The 17,707-nt window shown below is 37.6% G+C and overlaps 1 protein-coding gene across 4 annotated transcripts in view; it reads right to left on the bottom strand.

Moving 5' to 3' along the window:
- RFX3 (regulatory factor X3) overlaps positions 1 to 17,707 on the bottom strand; it is a 289,374-nt gene that overhangs the window by 45,243 nt on the left and 226,424 nt on the right. For all 4 annotated transcript variants that reach the window (XM_059656771.1, XM_059656772.1, XM_059656774.1 and 1 more), the window contains exons 7-8: positions 14,215 to 14,334; positions 975 to 1,096 (exon numbers count right to left, since the gene is read on the bottom strand). In XM_059656771.1, coding sequence (XP_059512754.1) covers positions 975 to 1,096; positions 14,215 to 14,334 — 242 coding nt within the window. The remainder of the gene's footprint in view (positions 1 to 974; positions 1,097 to 14,214; positions 14,335 to 17,707) is intronic.

The raw sequence follows: 17,707 nt of genomic DNA, 5'->3' as shown, positions 1-17,707 counted from the left end.
TGCAATACACTTTGGAGTCTGCCTTATCATAAATTCAAATACAAAGGTGGAAACTAAAATTGCAGAACAGTATTCCTTCTTGTCTTCTAGGTAATCCAGAATATGCTTTTATTTTTTTAAAGATAATAGTTGAAATAAAAAGATGAAATAAAATATTCTTCTTGAGAGCTCAAAGGCCCATAAGAATATACCTAAGAATTTTAGTTTGGGAAATGATGCCATAATATTTTCAACTTCTCCAACTTGTCTTTCTCAGAAAGTGCACATAGACACAGAAACACATACAGACACATACACACACACACTCTCTGACAGCTTCTACTCATCTTGTTTGGTCTGCTGTACAGAAATTATGCATGTTCATCACTACAAGAGTTTTCAATTAAATTAAAGTGCCATTTTTGCACCTTTGGCTATGACAAGAAGATGCAAAATGATCAAGTTCCACTTCCTAACTCTTTAAATAAAGAGAAACATGTATATCATCTATGATTTTTTTAAAAATATGAAGTGTTGTGATCTAGTTAAAAGAATAAATTACTTTTTAAAAGCTTATAACAACTTTTATTCTAATCTGAGGCTGTATGCACATGTAACTTTATACATAGAAAATAATTCTTTTTGGAACTTAAGTTGCTACTGAAATATAAGAAACACACAACACAATTTTGATTTTAAAAAAAAAAGCCCAATTAATACAAATTTTGAAAAACAATTTCACAGCAAATAGCCTTTAATTTATATACATTTAGAAGTCCTACATAGCTCAAGAGTTTTAAAAATAAGCTTTAGTGAACATGAGAAAATAGAAATGAACTGGAAATGTCATACAATGTGCGTAGTTTCAGCACACAAAAAAGTCTTTCCATTTGGTTAACATCTATAATAGAAATCTCACTTGAAGAAAACACTACTATTGTTCTCTTGTCTTCAAAATCCTAAAAGCAACTAATATGCATTACACCTTAACATACCTAAAAACTGTTGATGATGTTGACTTTGGGCAATTACAGTTTGCTCAACAGATGTGCCTGTCTGTTGACCACTTCCTGTGAAACCATCTGCAACCCCATCCACTTTCTGCATAGGCTTGTACCTAAAAATATTAGATGGGAAAAAACAAATAAACCAAATTATTCCTTGCTTGTTTGTACTGCACAAAACTCCCAAGGCATTCAATTTTATCCTGTCTTCTTTAATGTTTCATGATAGTTGGATAGGATTCTTTTCCCTTGACAGTCTCATAAAGCTAAAGTGAAGAAAGTTTCTCAATTGTGAAAAGAAAAAGGGGGAGGGGCTAGGAAGACCCATTTTTGAAAATTCAGAAATCTACCTAAGAAAGAGTTTTGAGGCATTTCTTTGGACACCAACGGCAAAGATGTTCCTGGTTATAGTTTTAATGATTTGAATATAACTTTTAATGGCCAATGGGTCAAGGTAGAAACTCTTTAAATATGTTGGGATTTTAATCTAAACAAAGATCTAGGAGGTAGGGCCTCAGAAATGTTGATGAATGGCTTTCAATTTATTAATATCTCTAAAATATGAATCAGCCTATCAACTCTACCATATCTTCGAAAGCCTCCCATGCATCTCAACACGTGTCTCCCTTAACTCTTCTCCATATTTGCAAACAGAAAAACCCTAAGTATCAGCTTGCAGCAAAATACATGCCAAGAATCCATCTATAAGCCTAATTTACCAAATTAAGAAAAAGAAACCCTAAAGTCACCTACAGTTCTGTATTTATCTTTAGGTCCTAGTAATAGAAACTCATGAACTTTGCATACTGCTAAGAAATTAAAAAAAAGTGTTTCAGTAGCATGGTCAAGAAGGAAAGCCTGCTTGGAAGACATAAAAAATATATTAAAAACTGGGCAACCCTGCTAGGATAAACAAATACAAAATAAGAAATAAGCATCAGCCCTAGCTGGTTTGGCTCAGTGGCTAGAGCATCAGCCTAGCAGGGGGCGTGCAGGAGGCAGCTAATCAATGATTCTCTCTCATCACTGATGTTTCTATCTCTCTCTCCCTCTCCCTTTATCTTTGAAATAAATAAAAATATATTTTTAGAAAAGAAGCATCAACTCTAATTTTTCTTTTTCCATTTTTTTTAAGATTTAACTTATTTTATTTCATAAATTTAGAAAAACTAAGAAAAAAATGAGATTTATGTCTTAGAGATACCATCATTCACTTTAGGATGTCTGTCCTTCCATTCTTTTTTCCCCTTCATTTCTAACTATACTTATAAACAAAACCACCTCCAGACATTTGACTCTTAACATTAATACCATAATGCAAGTGGATCATTAATATGAATTATTGTGACTAACAATGTCCATAATAAATGAACAGGATATACTCAAAGATGGCTGCATTCTGATAACAGATATAGAATGAATGGACCTGGTGAAACATCATACAAAGTAATGCTTTAGTTGCCTTAAAGAATGATTTAATCTTGAATGTTATTAATTATAAGTTAGATAAATGAAACTTCAAAGAAAAATTGCAAAGTCATTCATAATGATATTTATATTTATTTCTTATATGACAAAAATAAAGTCAGAAGATGAACAGAGTGAAAAAAGGGTACAATACTTCATCCTTATTATCACTTTAGTGATGATTCCACATCACCAAAATGTTGGTTGCTATTTTTCTAATGATATAAAAGAACTCAAACATGTTCTTTTATTTAATGGAAAAACCACTGGAAAGTACTTTTCAATTGGTTCATACCAAGAAGTGGCAGAAGGGATAGTAATGTGATGTTCTAGAAATGCTGTTTATGAAAAATAGAATTTTTTCATTTATTTTCCTCCTTAAAAATTATCTTAGCCAGGCAAAAAATCTTTCTGAGGCAAATACTTTGAGTACTTCTGTGGGGAAGTTGCTAACCATTCAATCTGTCTAGAAAATTTGAATGATTGTATCCTTAGTAAATAAATTTAACAAAGTTTCCTGTCCTCACTGAGCCATCTCAGGTGTCATTTTACCCTCCTTTTATCAGCTATGAAATTTTATATTTTATATAAAATAGGCTAAAATTGCTTAACCATGTTTCTTCATTTAAGTTAATTAAGTATGGCATTCATGGAGTTAGTAAACAAAAGTGGTTAAAGGGATTTGAATTATTTACTCTGAAGAAGAGAAAATGGAAATGTTTCCTATAGAATTCAATATATTAAATTTTAACATTGGATTAGTGAGTAATTATGAGATTTTGCCAAGCTATGCTTCATCAAATTTCCTTTGTCCTTCACAAGTGCTTAATGGGCACAAATATCAAGGACAAGTGGAATTTCACCATAAAAGGAAATGACATATTTTTCTCAGTCTGTGAGTTTTCAGAGAATGGATGCTATCTCACAACCTTCTTGCACACAGTACTTAGCAAGCCTGAAAGCTTACAAGTAAAATTATCTGCTCCCTCAGAAAAATGTAGACATGAACGTTCCTAAGGGAAAGAGAGATTATATTTTTAACAAGCACTCAAAATCATAATTCATTATAATTAATGCATGATTATACATAATAATAATGATACTGAGTGGGAAGCATTGATTATATGTACAGTGTATTACACAGGAGATGAAAAATGCATCAATATTAGCTTATGGGGAAAAAGAAAATTAACTGGTAAATTCTGGAGAAATGTTGCAGATCAGTACTTAAATACAAAACTTATATAGGAGACGTAAAGAAGAAAAAAAAAGAAAATAGAACTGAGAAATTAGTGTTTTTATTCTAATCATAAAATTAAGGGTAGCAAGGTAAATAGTGGATTAAATGGATCAGGCAAAGATGCACTACGTGTATCCATTCTTGGTTACTCCGTCGATAGGCTCTTTAAAAGCCAGAATGTTATGTTGTACTTCCTCAGAGAAAGGTATGGGGATACATTTGGTAGGGGTCTGTGCCGTAGAGAATGACATCAAGAAGCACAGGAGTATGGTTTGTGTACAAGAGCAGTATTAGTGAGAGCTAAATATGAGACAGCTTCCAGGTAGTGCTAACTTTAGCTTTTCCTGCTTTAACTACTAAATCATGTGATAGAACAGTGTATTGTCTGGCATTGCATTGGTACTTTGAAGGAATTCCCGGAAATCACAAATATTGAACTGCGGAAAGCTAGATGTTCATATTCCTGATGCTCTAAGAAAAAAAAACCTATCCCTGCCATCACCTCAGAGGGTTGGGTCTTCCCAGAGGAAGATGGAGTTTAACAGGAAGTCAAGAATAGGAACATTAAAAATAGGCTAAACAAATATCTGTGGTAACTGATTCTGCTTGGAAGAAACAGTTATAGATATTACTAGAGGCCCGGTGCACAAATTCATGCACCAGTGGGGTCCCTCGGCCTGGCCTGTGGGATCAGGCCGAAACTGGCTCTCTGACATCCCCCGAGGGGTTCCAGATTGCAAGAGGGCACTGGCCAGGCCGAGGGACCCCACCGGTGCACAATCGGGGCTGGGGAGGGACATGGGAAGTTGGCCAGACTGAGGGACCATGGGAGGGCCCCAGGGCATGTCTGGCCCATCTCGCTCAGTCCCAATTGGCAGGACCCCAAGCAGCAAGCTAATCTACCAGTTGGAGCATCTGCTGCCTGATGGTCCATGCATGTCATAGTGACTGGTTGACCAGTCGACTGTCTGCCCCCTGGTGGTCAGTGCATGTCATAGTGAGCAGCTGAGCAGCCTTAGCATATCATTAGCATATTACACTTTTGTTGAAGGGATGACCGGACACTTAGCATATTAGGTATGTCAGTATCTGGGTAGCTTTCCATAAATTTCAAATGATAAACTCATGCTAGGTCAACCCAACAAAATCCTGGGAATCGGGTTTTGGAATTGATTATTTTAACAAGTTCTGAAATGTTTCTTAAGGAGCCTGCACAGCACCAGTCCATAGGAGCCTCTTGGCCTGATATAAATTCCTTCAGCCCACTTCTGTAGAAGTATATCGCTAACATTAGAGATAAGCCATTTTTTTATAACTGTCATCAGCTTTCAATAAACTGCATGTGGAATATAAGTAAATACCTCTGAATGTATGGTGAATGCATGAATGAATGCTCAGAGTAATGTATTTCATTTTACATACTATTAATTGATCTTAACATATATCAAATCAATGTAACAAACATTAATTGAGCATTTACTATAGGAATATAGGGGAATGGATTTGAAAAGGCTGCATATAAATAGAATTTTTCCAGCACAGTTTTTTTTTTTATAATCTATTGATTTATATGATAATTCAACATTCTCTTAACTCTAGTTGAATTTCAACTGACGTCTTAGAATTGAAACAATCATTTTCAGGTTTCCTGTCTCTACCTTTTTCATAAAATCATCACCATTTAAATTATAAACTGTAAAAACCAGAGGTATTTTTTACTGAAACAAAATTGTTGAATCCTTTAAAAAACAAAACAGCTTAGTAATCTTTTAAACAACAGAACTCGCTCCCTTTCACATTTATTTTACAAGTGCATTATTTTTAGATTAGGCTTCCTTATAGTAGATTCTTAGCACTCCCTAGTTGCCTGTACTCTGAGAAAGACCTGTGCTGCAATCTAACGAAGAAACAGCTCTTGGTTTCAAAGTCAGTAAGAGGCAAATGATAATTTTAACAGCTTGCAACTCCATGGGCAATCAGAGCTAAAGTTGTTAATGAGTAAGAAATCAAAGAAACTCTAATGCTTTAATAGCTGAGTGCATGCATGAAACCTGTCACTAACACAGAAATCTGGAAAATTATTAGGAATCTTTCACCATGGGGTTAGTCTTAGCTGTTATTTAGAACTTGGACAGCTATAACTCTACTGTAAAATAATATCTAATTCTGTCAATAATTTCACGTGGACAGACACTGGAGGAGTCCAAAGGCAGGCAAAGAACCATTGCGTTCAATGGTGGAAGGACTTTCAACAGACTAAATGGAACATTTGGAAAAATACCTTTGAAGCGAAAAATGCAAATGCAAAATCTGAATTGTATAGGCAAATAGAGTCATCATTAATGTAAAACTCTAGACAGTATGCAATCATTTAATTTGCATGAACAAATCTATATACTGAGCTCATAATCAGGGCAAGAGGCTAAAATTTTTTATTGGAATATTGAAATTCTCTTTGGAAATATTGTCCCAGAAAGTGTTTCTATGACTTGAGGTCTGAAATGAACCAAATGATATAAATGTGAACAGATCAGAGAAAATAGTGAATGTTAAGAGTGCCATTTTTTTTCAGAATAGTAACTAACTCCTTGATGTCATACTGAATATGTCTGTATCTAAATGGATTCCCACATCCACCCTGCTGGTCAGTGTGAGCTACTCCCTCTTCATTAGTTCTACATCTATAATTGGGCAAAGGGAGAAGGAAAATTTTAAATTCAAATGGGATAGTAGTATTAATTACAGCAGTTCTAGGAAAAAATCTGGGAGAGGTGGGGAAAGGAGAAGGTTGAAGCTACTGGCTAAAATGAAAGCTGTGGATCATTCGTTCATTTAACACATATTTGACAATATGCTCAGTGCTCTCTTAGGTGCTGAGGATGAAATGTGCAAAGAGGCAGACAGGGTTCTCTTATTTCATGAATTTCTTCACTGACTCCTCTTAGCATAGATAATTTAGAGTTAACTGTATAGAACTGACTTAGTCTTGTTACAAATATTCACGGCACTTTCATGACAGCTCTTTTATCTATAGCTGAGCCCTTCTGTTAAACTGATTCTAATCTAGATAGATGCCCCCACTCCTTTATTTGGAGAATAACAACCTGACTCCTCCTAATGCCAAGACAGCAACAAAAACAGAAAAAGGGCATCCGAGGCTTTATCCAGGAAAAAATAAATTAGTGAGGTTCTTGCATATAGCAAAATTAAATGGGCCTCGGTATCCTTAACAGTAAATAACGAAATGCCCAACAAAATCATGCATACAAAGTGCTTATGGCAGAACGTTTCAAATGTTCAATAAATGCTCATAGAAGAATAAGTGGTGACTCCTAATATTATCAAACTTTACATTAATTACTATAGTTAATAGTTAACTGAATTGTGATTCTTCTGTCTTCAATGGAAAGTATCTTTACATTAGGGAGTGCTACAGTGGCACAGTGAACATTAAATATCTACAAGCTGAGATTCTTTGTCTCCAAAAGCCAAATGCACAGGCACTGATCATCTTCCTACTGAAAACTCCTGCCACCCTCAGCTGCCTCAGAGCAATTTACCAGCCCTAGGTGCTTAGCTCTGAAGGGACTCCAGGGAATTCATAGTCTAGGAAAGGAATTGTAAACTATTAACATCAATCAAAGTTGAAAACCACTGGCCTAGAGGTATACGAAATGGAAACCACGCTTGCCCAATTGCCAGGCTTCATTCTTATCCAAAACAGCCTTATTCTTAAAGAATTATTTTTCTCTAGGGCACCAGTATAATAATGATAATAGCAATTAGCACTTATCTAACACTTGCATATTTCCAGTTATAAGAACACTTTACTTTTTTTTTCATTTAAACTTCAAAGCCTTCTGTGAGGTAGTCTATTATTCATTTCCATTTAGCAGATGAAGACATCGAGGTTCAGTGAAGTTCCGCCAACACTCTGCAGAAGTGTCAAAGCAGCCTGTATTCGAACCCATACCTCCCAATGTTAAATACAGGGGCCTTTTCACTTGTCTATGACAAGTAGATGAAGAAAGGTCTTCTAATAACAAAGGTTCTAGTCCTCACACTCTTCTGAGAAACATGCATGCTCTCACATCTGTCTACGGCCACAGCAAAAGTAGCCCTGTTGTACCATCTTTCTAATAGGCCTCTATCTCCCCTTCCCCCGCCCCAGAGCCACAAATGTTCCTTTTTTCACAGGATCCAATTCCTAGGGAAAGACCATATGAAGAGGGAGGAAATGACATGTTCCGTCACATATTTAGGACATACTAAAGTGTGATTTTTTTCCTTTATTACATATGCAAACATTTTATTACAGTTGTACATTTCTGTTTGGGTTATCTTACCTGTTTAAGGTGGAATTCATCTAAGAATAAATACAAGGGGACTGGGTTCTAGTCCTGATTGCTCTATGACCTTGGATAAGTTGTCTACCCTTTATGGACTTCAGTTTTCCCAGCAAGAAGATGAGTTGGACTAGGTGATCTCTTCCCTCCAGCTCTACCATTCTATTATCCTGTGATATCTTTTTTTAGATGTGATGGGCATATTTGGTATGCAACTGTTGGTTGTTAAGTATTTGTTGAAGGAATGATAACTGCAGTTTAAATATTTTGAGGAAGGCTACTGGGATCAAACACAGCCAAGCACATGTCAAAAGCACTTGGCTCTATTCCACCACTTCTGCTGCAGGGGTTTGGAAGGATAACTAAAATGTATGTGTCAACACCCTCTACGTGCTTCTTTTAAATATTAAAAATAAAACTGCAACAAACATTTTTACTTAGTTTGTAGCTCTAAAAATTACTGATATCCACTTTGCTCTATAATAATCTAATTTATTTACTGTATAAATTATTGTAAACAATAGTTTATGGGTGAATTCCCTTGGAAACGAAAGATTACCACATGTGAGCATGTAAGTTATTTTCACATAAAATATTTTCAGCAGAAGGTATTAAAAAACAACTATTATACAGTCTTCTGCTTCTTTAACCAGGGTACTTTACCTCTTCTTGATCACCTATAATTCCATCAATTAGCCAGTTATTTAACTGTGTTGGACTAGATTCTGGTCACTAGAGTGATACTCAAAGGACCTACTGGAGTGCAGCCTGCTGTGTTAAATAACCCAAAGCAAATAGAAGACCCCTGTCTACTTATATTTCCTCTTGCCTGCTTTTGTATCTCACGATTTTATGTGAATCAAGTGGGCTCTAATCTGCTTCTATATTTTAGGTAAATAGCTTGAGAATGGCTTCATCTTCTCAAGTAAGCTAAACTACAGGCTCTGTGACACCTGTTTTTCAATCAGAAGCTGTTTCCATTTATTTCTTGACTCATGCCTATGTTCCTTATGGTGGTGTTGCTGGAAATCTGATTTAAAAATAGGTGGAATTTTCCTTTACTACCTTATCAAATAGTCAAATGAAATACCATATGTAAAGGAGATCTAACAATTATAAAGGAATACAAAACAGCGATCAGATCATTATTTCTGCTACAACTACTATGATTCCAAACTTATCAGAAAAATGACTTCTAAAACTTCCCTTTTATTTGACAAAATAATCACTGAATATACTTGAATTTTCTTAATATAAGAATACGTGAAACATACATTTCTACTATGGAAGATGTGTACATATAGATGAATACAATAAACCTTGAGGCACTTAAACAATTTGAATATTCTAAAACAAGAGGCCTGGTGCACGACATTCGTGTACTGGGGGGTGCAGTCCCTCAGCCCAGCCCAGCCCTCTCGCAGTCCGAAACCCCTCCGGGGATGTCCAACTCCCATGGAGGCCGGAGAGGCTCCCGCCCCCTCCACTGTGCTTGCCAGCTGTGAGCCCGGGTTCTGGTTGAGTGGCGCTCCCCCTGGGGGAGCGCATTGACCACCAGGGGGCAGCTCCTGCATTGAGCATCTGCCCCCTGGTGGTCAGTGTGTGTCATAGTGACTGGCCGTTCCGCCATTTGGTTGATTTGCATATTAGCCTTTTATTATATAGGACTAGAGGCCCGGTGCACAAAAATTTGTGCACTGGGGGGGGGGAGGGGAACCCTCAGCCCGGCCTGTGCCCTCTCGCAGTCTGGGACCCCTTGGGAGATAACGACCTGCTGGCTTAGGCCTGCTCCCAGGTGGCAGAGGGCAGGCCCAATCCCTAGGTGCAGCCCCTGATCGGGCTCAGAGCAGGGCCAATTGGGGAGTTGGGGCACCGCCCCCTGTCATGCACAGAGCAGGGCGGATTGGGAGGTTGTGATGCCACCCTCAGTCACGCTCAGGGTAGGGCCGATTGGGGGGTTGGGTCACCGCCCCCTGTCACACTCAAGGCAGAGTCGATGGGGAGGTTGTGGTGCCACCCTCTGTCACGCACAGAGCAGGGCCAATCAGGGGGTTGGGGCGCTGCCCCTTGTCACACACAGAGCAGGGCCCATCAGGGTGTTGGGGAGCTCCCCCCTGTCACGCACAGAGCAGGGCCCATCAGGGGGTTGAGGAGCTCCCCCTGTCACTCACAGAGTAGGGCCGATAGGGGAGTTGGCACACCTCTCCCTGTCACCCACAGAGCAAAGCAGATCAGGGGGTTGGGGCGCCGCCCTCTATCACCCACAGAGCAGGGCTGATCAGGGGGTTGGGGCATTGCCACTGTCACACTCAGGGCAGGACCGATGGGGAGGTTATGGCTCTATCCCATCACACACAGAGCAGGGCCCGTGGGGGGGCGGGTGGTTGGGGAGCTGCCCTCTATCATCCACAGAGCAGGGCCAATCAGGGGGTTGGGGTGCCTTCCCCTGTCACAAACAGAGCAGGGCGGATAGGGAGGTTGTGGTCCCGCCCCCTGTCACACACAGAGCCGCAGGGCGATCAGGGGGTTTGGGCGCTGCTCCCTGTCACGCTGATCCCGGTGCCGGGAGGCCTCGTGGCTCCGCTGATCCCAGTGCTGGGAGGCATATTACCCTTTTACTATATAGAATAGAGGCCTGGTGCACGGGTGGGGGCCGGCTGGTTTGCCCTGAAGGGTGTCCTGGATCAGGGTGGGGGTCCCCACTGGGGTGCCTGGCCAGCCTTGGTGAGGGGATGATGGCTTTTTGCAGCTGGTCACACACCCTTCAGGGTGGGGGTCCCCACTGGGGTGCCTGGCCAGCCTGGGTGAGGGGATGATGGCTGTTTTCAGGCTGGGACTGAAGCTCCCAACCGCTCCTTTTTTTCTTTATTCTTTTTTATTCTGGGCCAGCTTTAGCTCTGAGGCTCCAGCTCTTAGGCCTCTGCTCCTGAAAGCAGGTATCTGGTTTGTTTCGGTTCTCGAAACTCTGTATCAACTCCAGCTCTGAGATCCCAGCCAGCTGAAAGCTGGTTTCTGGAGTTTTGTTAGCGTCTGTATTTGTTACAGTGTTTGAAACTGCAGGCTCAGAGGCCGGCAAGGCAGGCGGGGAACGTTGGAATCCTCCGTCACTGAAGCAAGCAAGCCTCATGTTAGTTTCAAGCTGCCTGGCTGCTGGCCGCCATCTTGGCTGACAGTTAATTTGCATATTGCCCTGATTAGCCAATGGGAAGGGTAGCGGTTGTATGCCAATTACCATGTTTCTCTTTTATTAGTGTAGATATGTAATACTATGTCGCTTGTATTTTAACAGGAGAATGACAATCTCTTCTTATGTGAATTTTAATATATTCAATAGAATCATTTGAGTTTTGGAATCATCTCATATTTAAGCCATAAAACAAATGACGTGCTCTTTCCCATTGTTTACAACAAATGCTCTTATGCCTACATTTAGACTTAGGGTGAAAACCTCTCCTCTCCCATCCAAGTGTTTCTGCACAATGGGCAATCTGCCTTCATTTCAGGCCCACTGATGCTGCCAGTTGATAGAATCCTTCAGACACAAGGGAAATCTCCCTCTGTCCTACTGATCCAATGAGGGATCCATGAAGTTGATAACACTAACACTGCAATCAGTTAGCCAGACACCATTCCAAGAGCAACTATCTACAATCCAAAACTTTTATAATTAAAAAAAATTACAGGAAATTTTAGGATTTCTTTGGTTGTCTAACATTTATGAGAAAGTAAAAACTAAACTTGGCACAATTTATTAGTATTACTAAAAATTTTACATCATTTCTTAAATACATCCACATTATATCTTATTCTAAAAAACATTTACTACTATACTGTGATTGTAGAGTTTATATGGCTTGTTAAACTTCACATCTCTGGAAACTTTTAATTAAGAGACCTTTGTTAAATCTTAGGTCTTGCTTCCCTAACCCAGGCTTTTAAAATAAAGAATGTATCTTAAAGGCTTCCATTTCCATGAAAATTTGCTTGGTAGGATTTATTTGCAGTTATATCACAGGAAGAAATAGGCTTCTGCTGTCTTAGGTGCAGTTCATTAAGCTTTTTTCATATTTAAGTTTGAGCATGTGTTATTTTTGAATCAAACTTTTTTTCCTTGATTGCACCATCACCTCCACTGTGTAGTGCTGCTATAAATGAGTACAGAGACCTCATAAATTAAAAGCTATAAATATTGCCATAACAGGTGAAAAAAAATCATAACCCAAGACAATAACACTTTGTTACAATTCACACAAACTCTATCTCCAAACACATTATGTGCTAGTGTTCTATGATTTATTTTATTATTTTTTCCAGAGCCCTTCTTAATATCTTTCGTGAACTATACCTCAAACAATAAGGATCAGCAACTTAAAAAATATGGTTGAGAATCTGTGAATTAAAAATCTAAATCCCTTGAGATATCGTTACATCATATCCTATCTTGTCCTGACTCTTCAGTTTGGGACACTTGCACTAGAAACTATGACTGTGTTAAAACCACTTTACCTCTAGTCTCTTCCCATTACATATTTCTAGCCTAAAACCAAAAAGTCATCTCTCCAGGAAAAAATCTGAAAGTTTCATTGTTTTGCTTCAAAGCATTATACAACTTCAAAGCTATATTCTGTACAAAGAACAAACTTAACTTCATATACAACTAAATCCTTTAATCTCAGATCCAAACTACTTTTTAAATCTCGTTTCCCACTAAACTACTCAACCTCCTCAATTCTTCTTCTGCAATGCCAACCGCACCAAATCAGAGCAGTTACCAAAGACATCGTGAACTTTGCCCCTTTATACTTTTGTGTACATTATTCCCTCTGCCTGAATGTTCCTCTCTTTCTGATTCCTCTAAATCCCCACTCAAATAGCACTTTCTCTATGAAATTTCCTAGTTCTCCCTCTCCAATAATTTGATAAAAATTCCTCTGTATTCCAATAGGTCCTTGATCAAAGCTTTATTTTAGTACTTCTCATACTGCATTACTTAAAAAACAAAATAAAACAAAACAAACAAAAAACCCACACCCAAACATGTGCTTTCCCATCTAATTTCTTAACTCCTCAAAGGTAAGGGCTGTGACTTCTCTCTGAATTCAATTAGTACTTGCTGACAAAATAGAAAAGGGAATCCTGTGTGATATATTCTTTCTCCAGCAATGACTTAGAGCTAATACTTCTGATGGCTAAGGGACTAGTCATTGATCAATGGATTAGGCAGAATGATGCAGATTATCTGGTTACCTATGTGTAGACTTTCTTTCTGCTACCTAATTCTGCATGCTCAATGGAAAATATAAATTATAACTACTGCCATAGCTGTACTACACTGTGGGGGGGGGAGGGGGAGGGAGAGGGAGAGATAGAGATATCTTTCATTTTACTTACTACAAACTGTAATATAAGCCACATGAGACTAGAAGGCCCTCAGCTGTATAACAGCATCATGGGTTTATGTAAATCATTTGATCTGAGACTTAATTGAAAAATAGGACTATTAATGCTTTGATTGTCACAAGGCTGTGTGGCCAGACTAAATTGAGGTATCTTCAATTCTAATATCTTGGTTCCATCCATCCATCTATCCATCCATCCATCCATCCATCCATCCATCCATCCATCCATCCTTCCTTCCATACATCCATACATCCATCCATCCATCCACCCAACCACCCACCCATCCAGCCAACCACGAATGCTTGAGCTTTCTTACAGCTCGAATACCTACAATTCTACATGTATGAAAGTTGGATTCAAATAAAATGTAAGAAATCCCAAACATTCTGAAAGAATTTATACTGTGTCAAAAAGAATGGCTCGAGGGATGTACAGAATTGCAGGTAACAATCTCATGAATGTGAAGCGCATTTCTCCAGCTGGCATTTGCTTGGGAGTGCTCTTTACGCTTGTATTTAGTTTCCCTGTCTGGATAGCTTGGGATGTCACATTTAACTTAAAAGGGGCCAAACAGGCTGACTGATAAGTAATTTTGAAAGATTTAGAAAATAGGCAGGATGAATAAAATTCTAAATCATATATGAGAACTGTCTGTCGTGAAAGTATGCCAACAATAGTGACATTCTTTCACACTTATGTATTTGTTCAGAAAAAAAGGAGACCAAACATCTAAAGAAACATATAGCTTTGACATGTCAATGACAATTGCAGAGTCTACCTTTGTTTCTGTTGCATGGGTTGTTGCCTCATAGCCATATACTGCATATCTTCTTGCAGACGATTGAGAGGGGAATCTGGCTTGACACGAATCCCATAGTAATGGTACTTGGAGTTTCCTCTTCATAAAAGAACAACAAATATTAGAGACACAAAAAGTCAGTCAAACCTGTATTAATCATATAATATAGGAAGTCCATATAACTTCTCATTTGGAAAACAATATAAAAGCAGCATATTAATGTTATATATTTGTGATATGTCCTAAATACTTATATGTTTTGATGGTAAATACAGTTGAGGAATCAAAATAAGATTCTAAATCCACTGGCTCAAGGCCCTAAAAAAAAAGTCCTTATAAACTTTCTCTTAAATATTGTTAAATAATCCACTTATTCCATTTAAGCTATATTTTATTTTAAAATTTATGTTTTAAATTTAATTTAGAACGGGTAAGAGTGAGAAAAAATTCTGGCCAACAAAAATTTATTAACAGGATAATGGATTGAGCACTAAAGTATAATTTATAATAAAAAGTTTATACAGAACCAACAGAAAAAAATCTTAATTCTACCTTTCTTAGGTAAGTTCTACATTTTTTCAAGTTCTATTACTGCAGGGATGATGAAGATAACGTCACTGATGCAAGATGTTGTGCAGAAGTCTATTATATTTAATATTTTGAAACCTAAAAAGAAGCATGCATTTACTCATTTTGAAACATTTTATTAGTCTCTGTTTTTATGGGTTTATATTAGTTTTGCAGGCTGAATAAGATGTGTCACAACAGACATGGGGAAATTTCTCTGTGAAAATGTTAAATTTCCACCTGGAATAAAAATGTCACCATTACCCATGCTCAGGAGCAAGACCATATTGTTATTAGAAATGACAAAGTTTAGCCCTGAATGAAATTGGAAATTCCTGCAAATATAACATTTTAAATATGTGAATTTTTACAAAGAGAAAATAGTTTTTCATAACTCTATATATAGCAAGACATCAGTACTCTTTCAATTTTTTTCTTTCATTTATAACAAGAAATGCAAGGGGAGTGGATTAAATATTTTATATAAAAACAGCACAATGTACAGTTGATTTATTATAGAATTGTACACCTGAAATCTATATAATCTTATTAACCAATCTCATCTCAATGAATTCAATTAAAAAATAAAACAGGAAAATAAATAAATAAAAGTTGTGGGAGAATTTCAACATGAATATCAATGAATTATGGTTACATAAGTTCAACAATGATAACCAAACAAAACAGAATTTTACTTCCAAAATTAAAGAACATATATTAGATGAACCCTAAATATATGAAAACACATTAAAATTTTGTTATAAATAATATTGCTAGCTTTAAAAAAAATGTAGGGCAGCCCTAACTGGTTTGGCTCAGTGGACAGAGCGTCGGCCTGCGGACTGAAGGGTCCCGGTTCGATTCCGGTCAAGGGCATGTACCTTGGTTGCTGGCACATCCCTAGTAGGAGATGTGCAGGAGGCAGCTGGCCAATGTTTCTCTCTCATCGATGTTTCTAACTCTCTATCCCTCTCCCTTCCTCTCTGTAAAAAATCAATAAAATATATTTTTTAAAAATGTAGGGTATCTGAGTACCTATAAAGTTCCTGCAAAATGAACCAGTGTGAAAACCTAATGCCTCTATAAAAAGCTTTCCACTAGCAGAGATTGTATTATGTCTCCAAAATCCACTACAGAATAGAGCAAAAAACAAAACCCAAAAATACAAACCCCATTAGTAGTGTTCTCTGTAGGAAGTGGAGAATGACAAGGAGGCGTGGCAGGGTGCGGAGCAGCAGGCATTAACCAGGGGATACAGCCAATGACAGGGCTACAGTGTGAAGTGGTGACTCTCTGGTGAGACCACGAAGCAGACGATGTGTCCAGTTTCTTACACATCAGCATTTGTTTGGTTTGGGGCAGGGGAGGTGGTTTCCTTTCCACTGGCCACGGGGCAGGTCAGCGTTAAACTTAATTTGTACATGGGGTCTACAAATGGCACTTTTTCAGTTGCCTTGGTTTAGAAACATGGCGATTTCATTTACTTCTTAGCTGGTTCTAAAACTTGAGAAAATGTCTGGTTCTGGTTTGAATGAATTCACCAGTTAATTTTATTGCTGGTTAAATAAAAGTTCTACATACAATTTGCTTTAAAAAATGATCTGAGTTAATTTGTGTCATGATTTATATGGATTTTCTTTCTGTTCTCTGGTTTAGAGGTAGAAAGGAGAGCTAATTCAGTTTCCATGGTAGAAAGACTCAGTACTGTGACTCCTACCATTGTCAGTTTTTCTATACGAGAGCTCTGCTATCTTCATAACACAGCATTTGTTTAAACTTTCCTCACAGGATTTCTTTTCTCCTTATTCTTCTGGGCTGTGCTTTACATCCTTAATTATAAATACTATATAACAATTTTAAAAGGAACAGAAGACATAATTGTTACACAGTGAGAAGAGGGAAAAAAGAATACCAGAAAGTAAATGCTGCAATATTGCAATATGCACTTATAGAGTATGGATTCTACTCATTCACAAACCCAAACAACCCTAATTTTGTCACTTTCTATTTTAAAGATGTGTTTTAAGATTTGAATGGAGCTTCAAAATAGGATCCATTGAAATCCCTTTCAGTAACAAAAGAAGTACAATAGAGCTTTAGAATGTTGAATAAAGCCCAGAGTTTCAAAATATTGGCACAGTATGCTTAACTACTGAGCCATTAGCTAGAAGATAAGAGGTTAGGTCCCAAACAATGATTTCTGGGGGGGAAATAATACTCAAGAAACAAAAAGCTTTTTTTTCAAGGGACTGAAAACCAGTATACCTAGAAGAAAATACACTTATGAGAAAAACAAATCTCCAGCAATCCGAAAGTAACAGAAATAGTTCACTTGAAATGCAACAGAAAGAAATGATTCACACTTTGAATACATACAGAACTTATAAATCTAATAAAATTGACACACCACTCTTTTCAGCATAAATTTATAAGGTCAATTACTAAGGCTCTATTTACTTTATGAAGAATATTAATAAAAACCCTTTATTAGGATACTATAAAACTGTGACTTGAAACTAATTAAAGGTAGATCATCTAATGTTATATAGTGTAGCACCTTTATTTTTATGCTATTTTACTATTTAATATGGATTTCTGTAAGATTTAGGAAATAAAAAAATCCATATCTTTCTGCCCAGCTACTTAAAATATTTGTGTTATTATAGAAAAGTAAAAATGACCCTGTTTGAGAAAAGTATCTAGGAAGTAGTTTGGAGAAAGGGTTTAAGATATGAAATAACCATTCTGCGTCTAGACTTTTGCAATGCACTGTTCAGCCACCAGCCAGGTTTCCTGCCTGTGATCCACCATCAATTGTCACTAGCCAAAGATTTAACCTGTCTTGTTGCTATTTCTCCTGATACAGGCAAGTCAAGGAGCAATTGCTGACAGCAACCAAGGAAAC

This window comes from Myotis daubentonii, chromosome 11 (assembly GCF_963259705.1).
Source record: "Myotis daubentonii chromosome 11, mMyoDau2.1, whole genome shotgun sequence".
NCBI classification, from domain to species: domain Eukaryota; kingdom Metazoa; phylum Chordata; class Mammalia; order Chiroptera; family Vespertilionidae; genus Myotis; species Myotis daubentonii.
The sequence above is the reverse complement of the archived record's forward strand: the minus strand, read 5'-3'. Positions and strand labels throughout refer to the sequence as shown.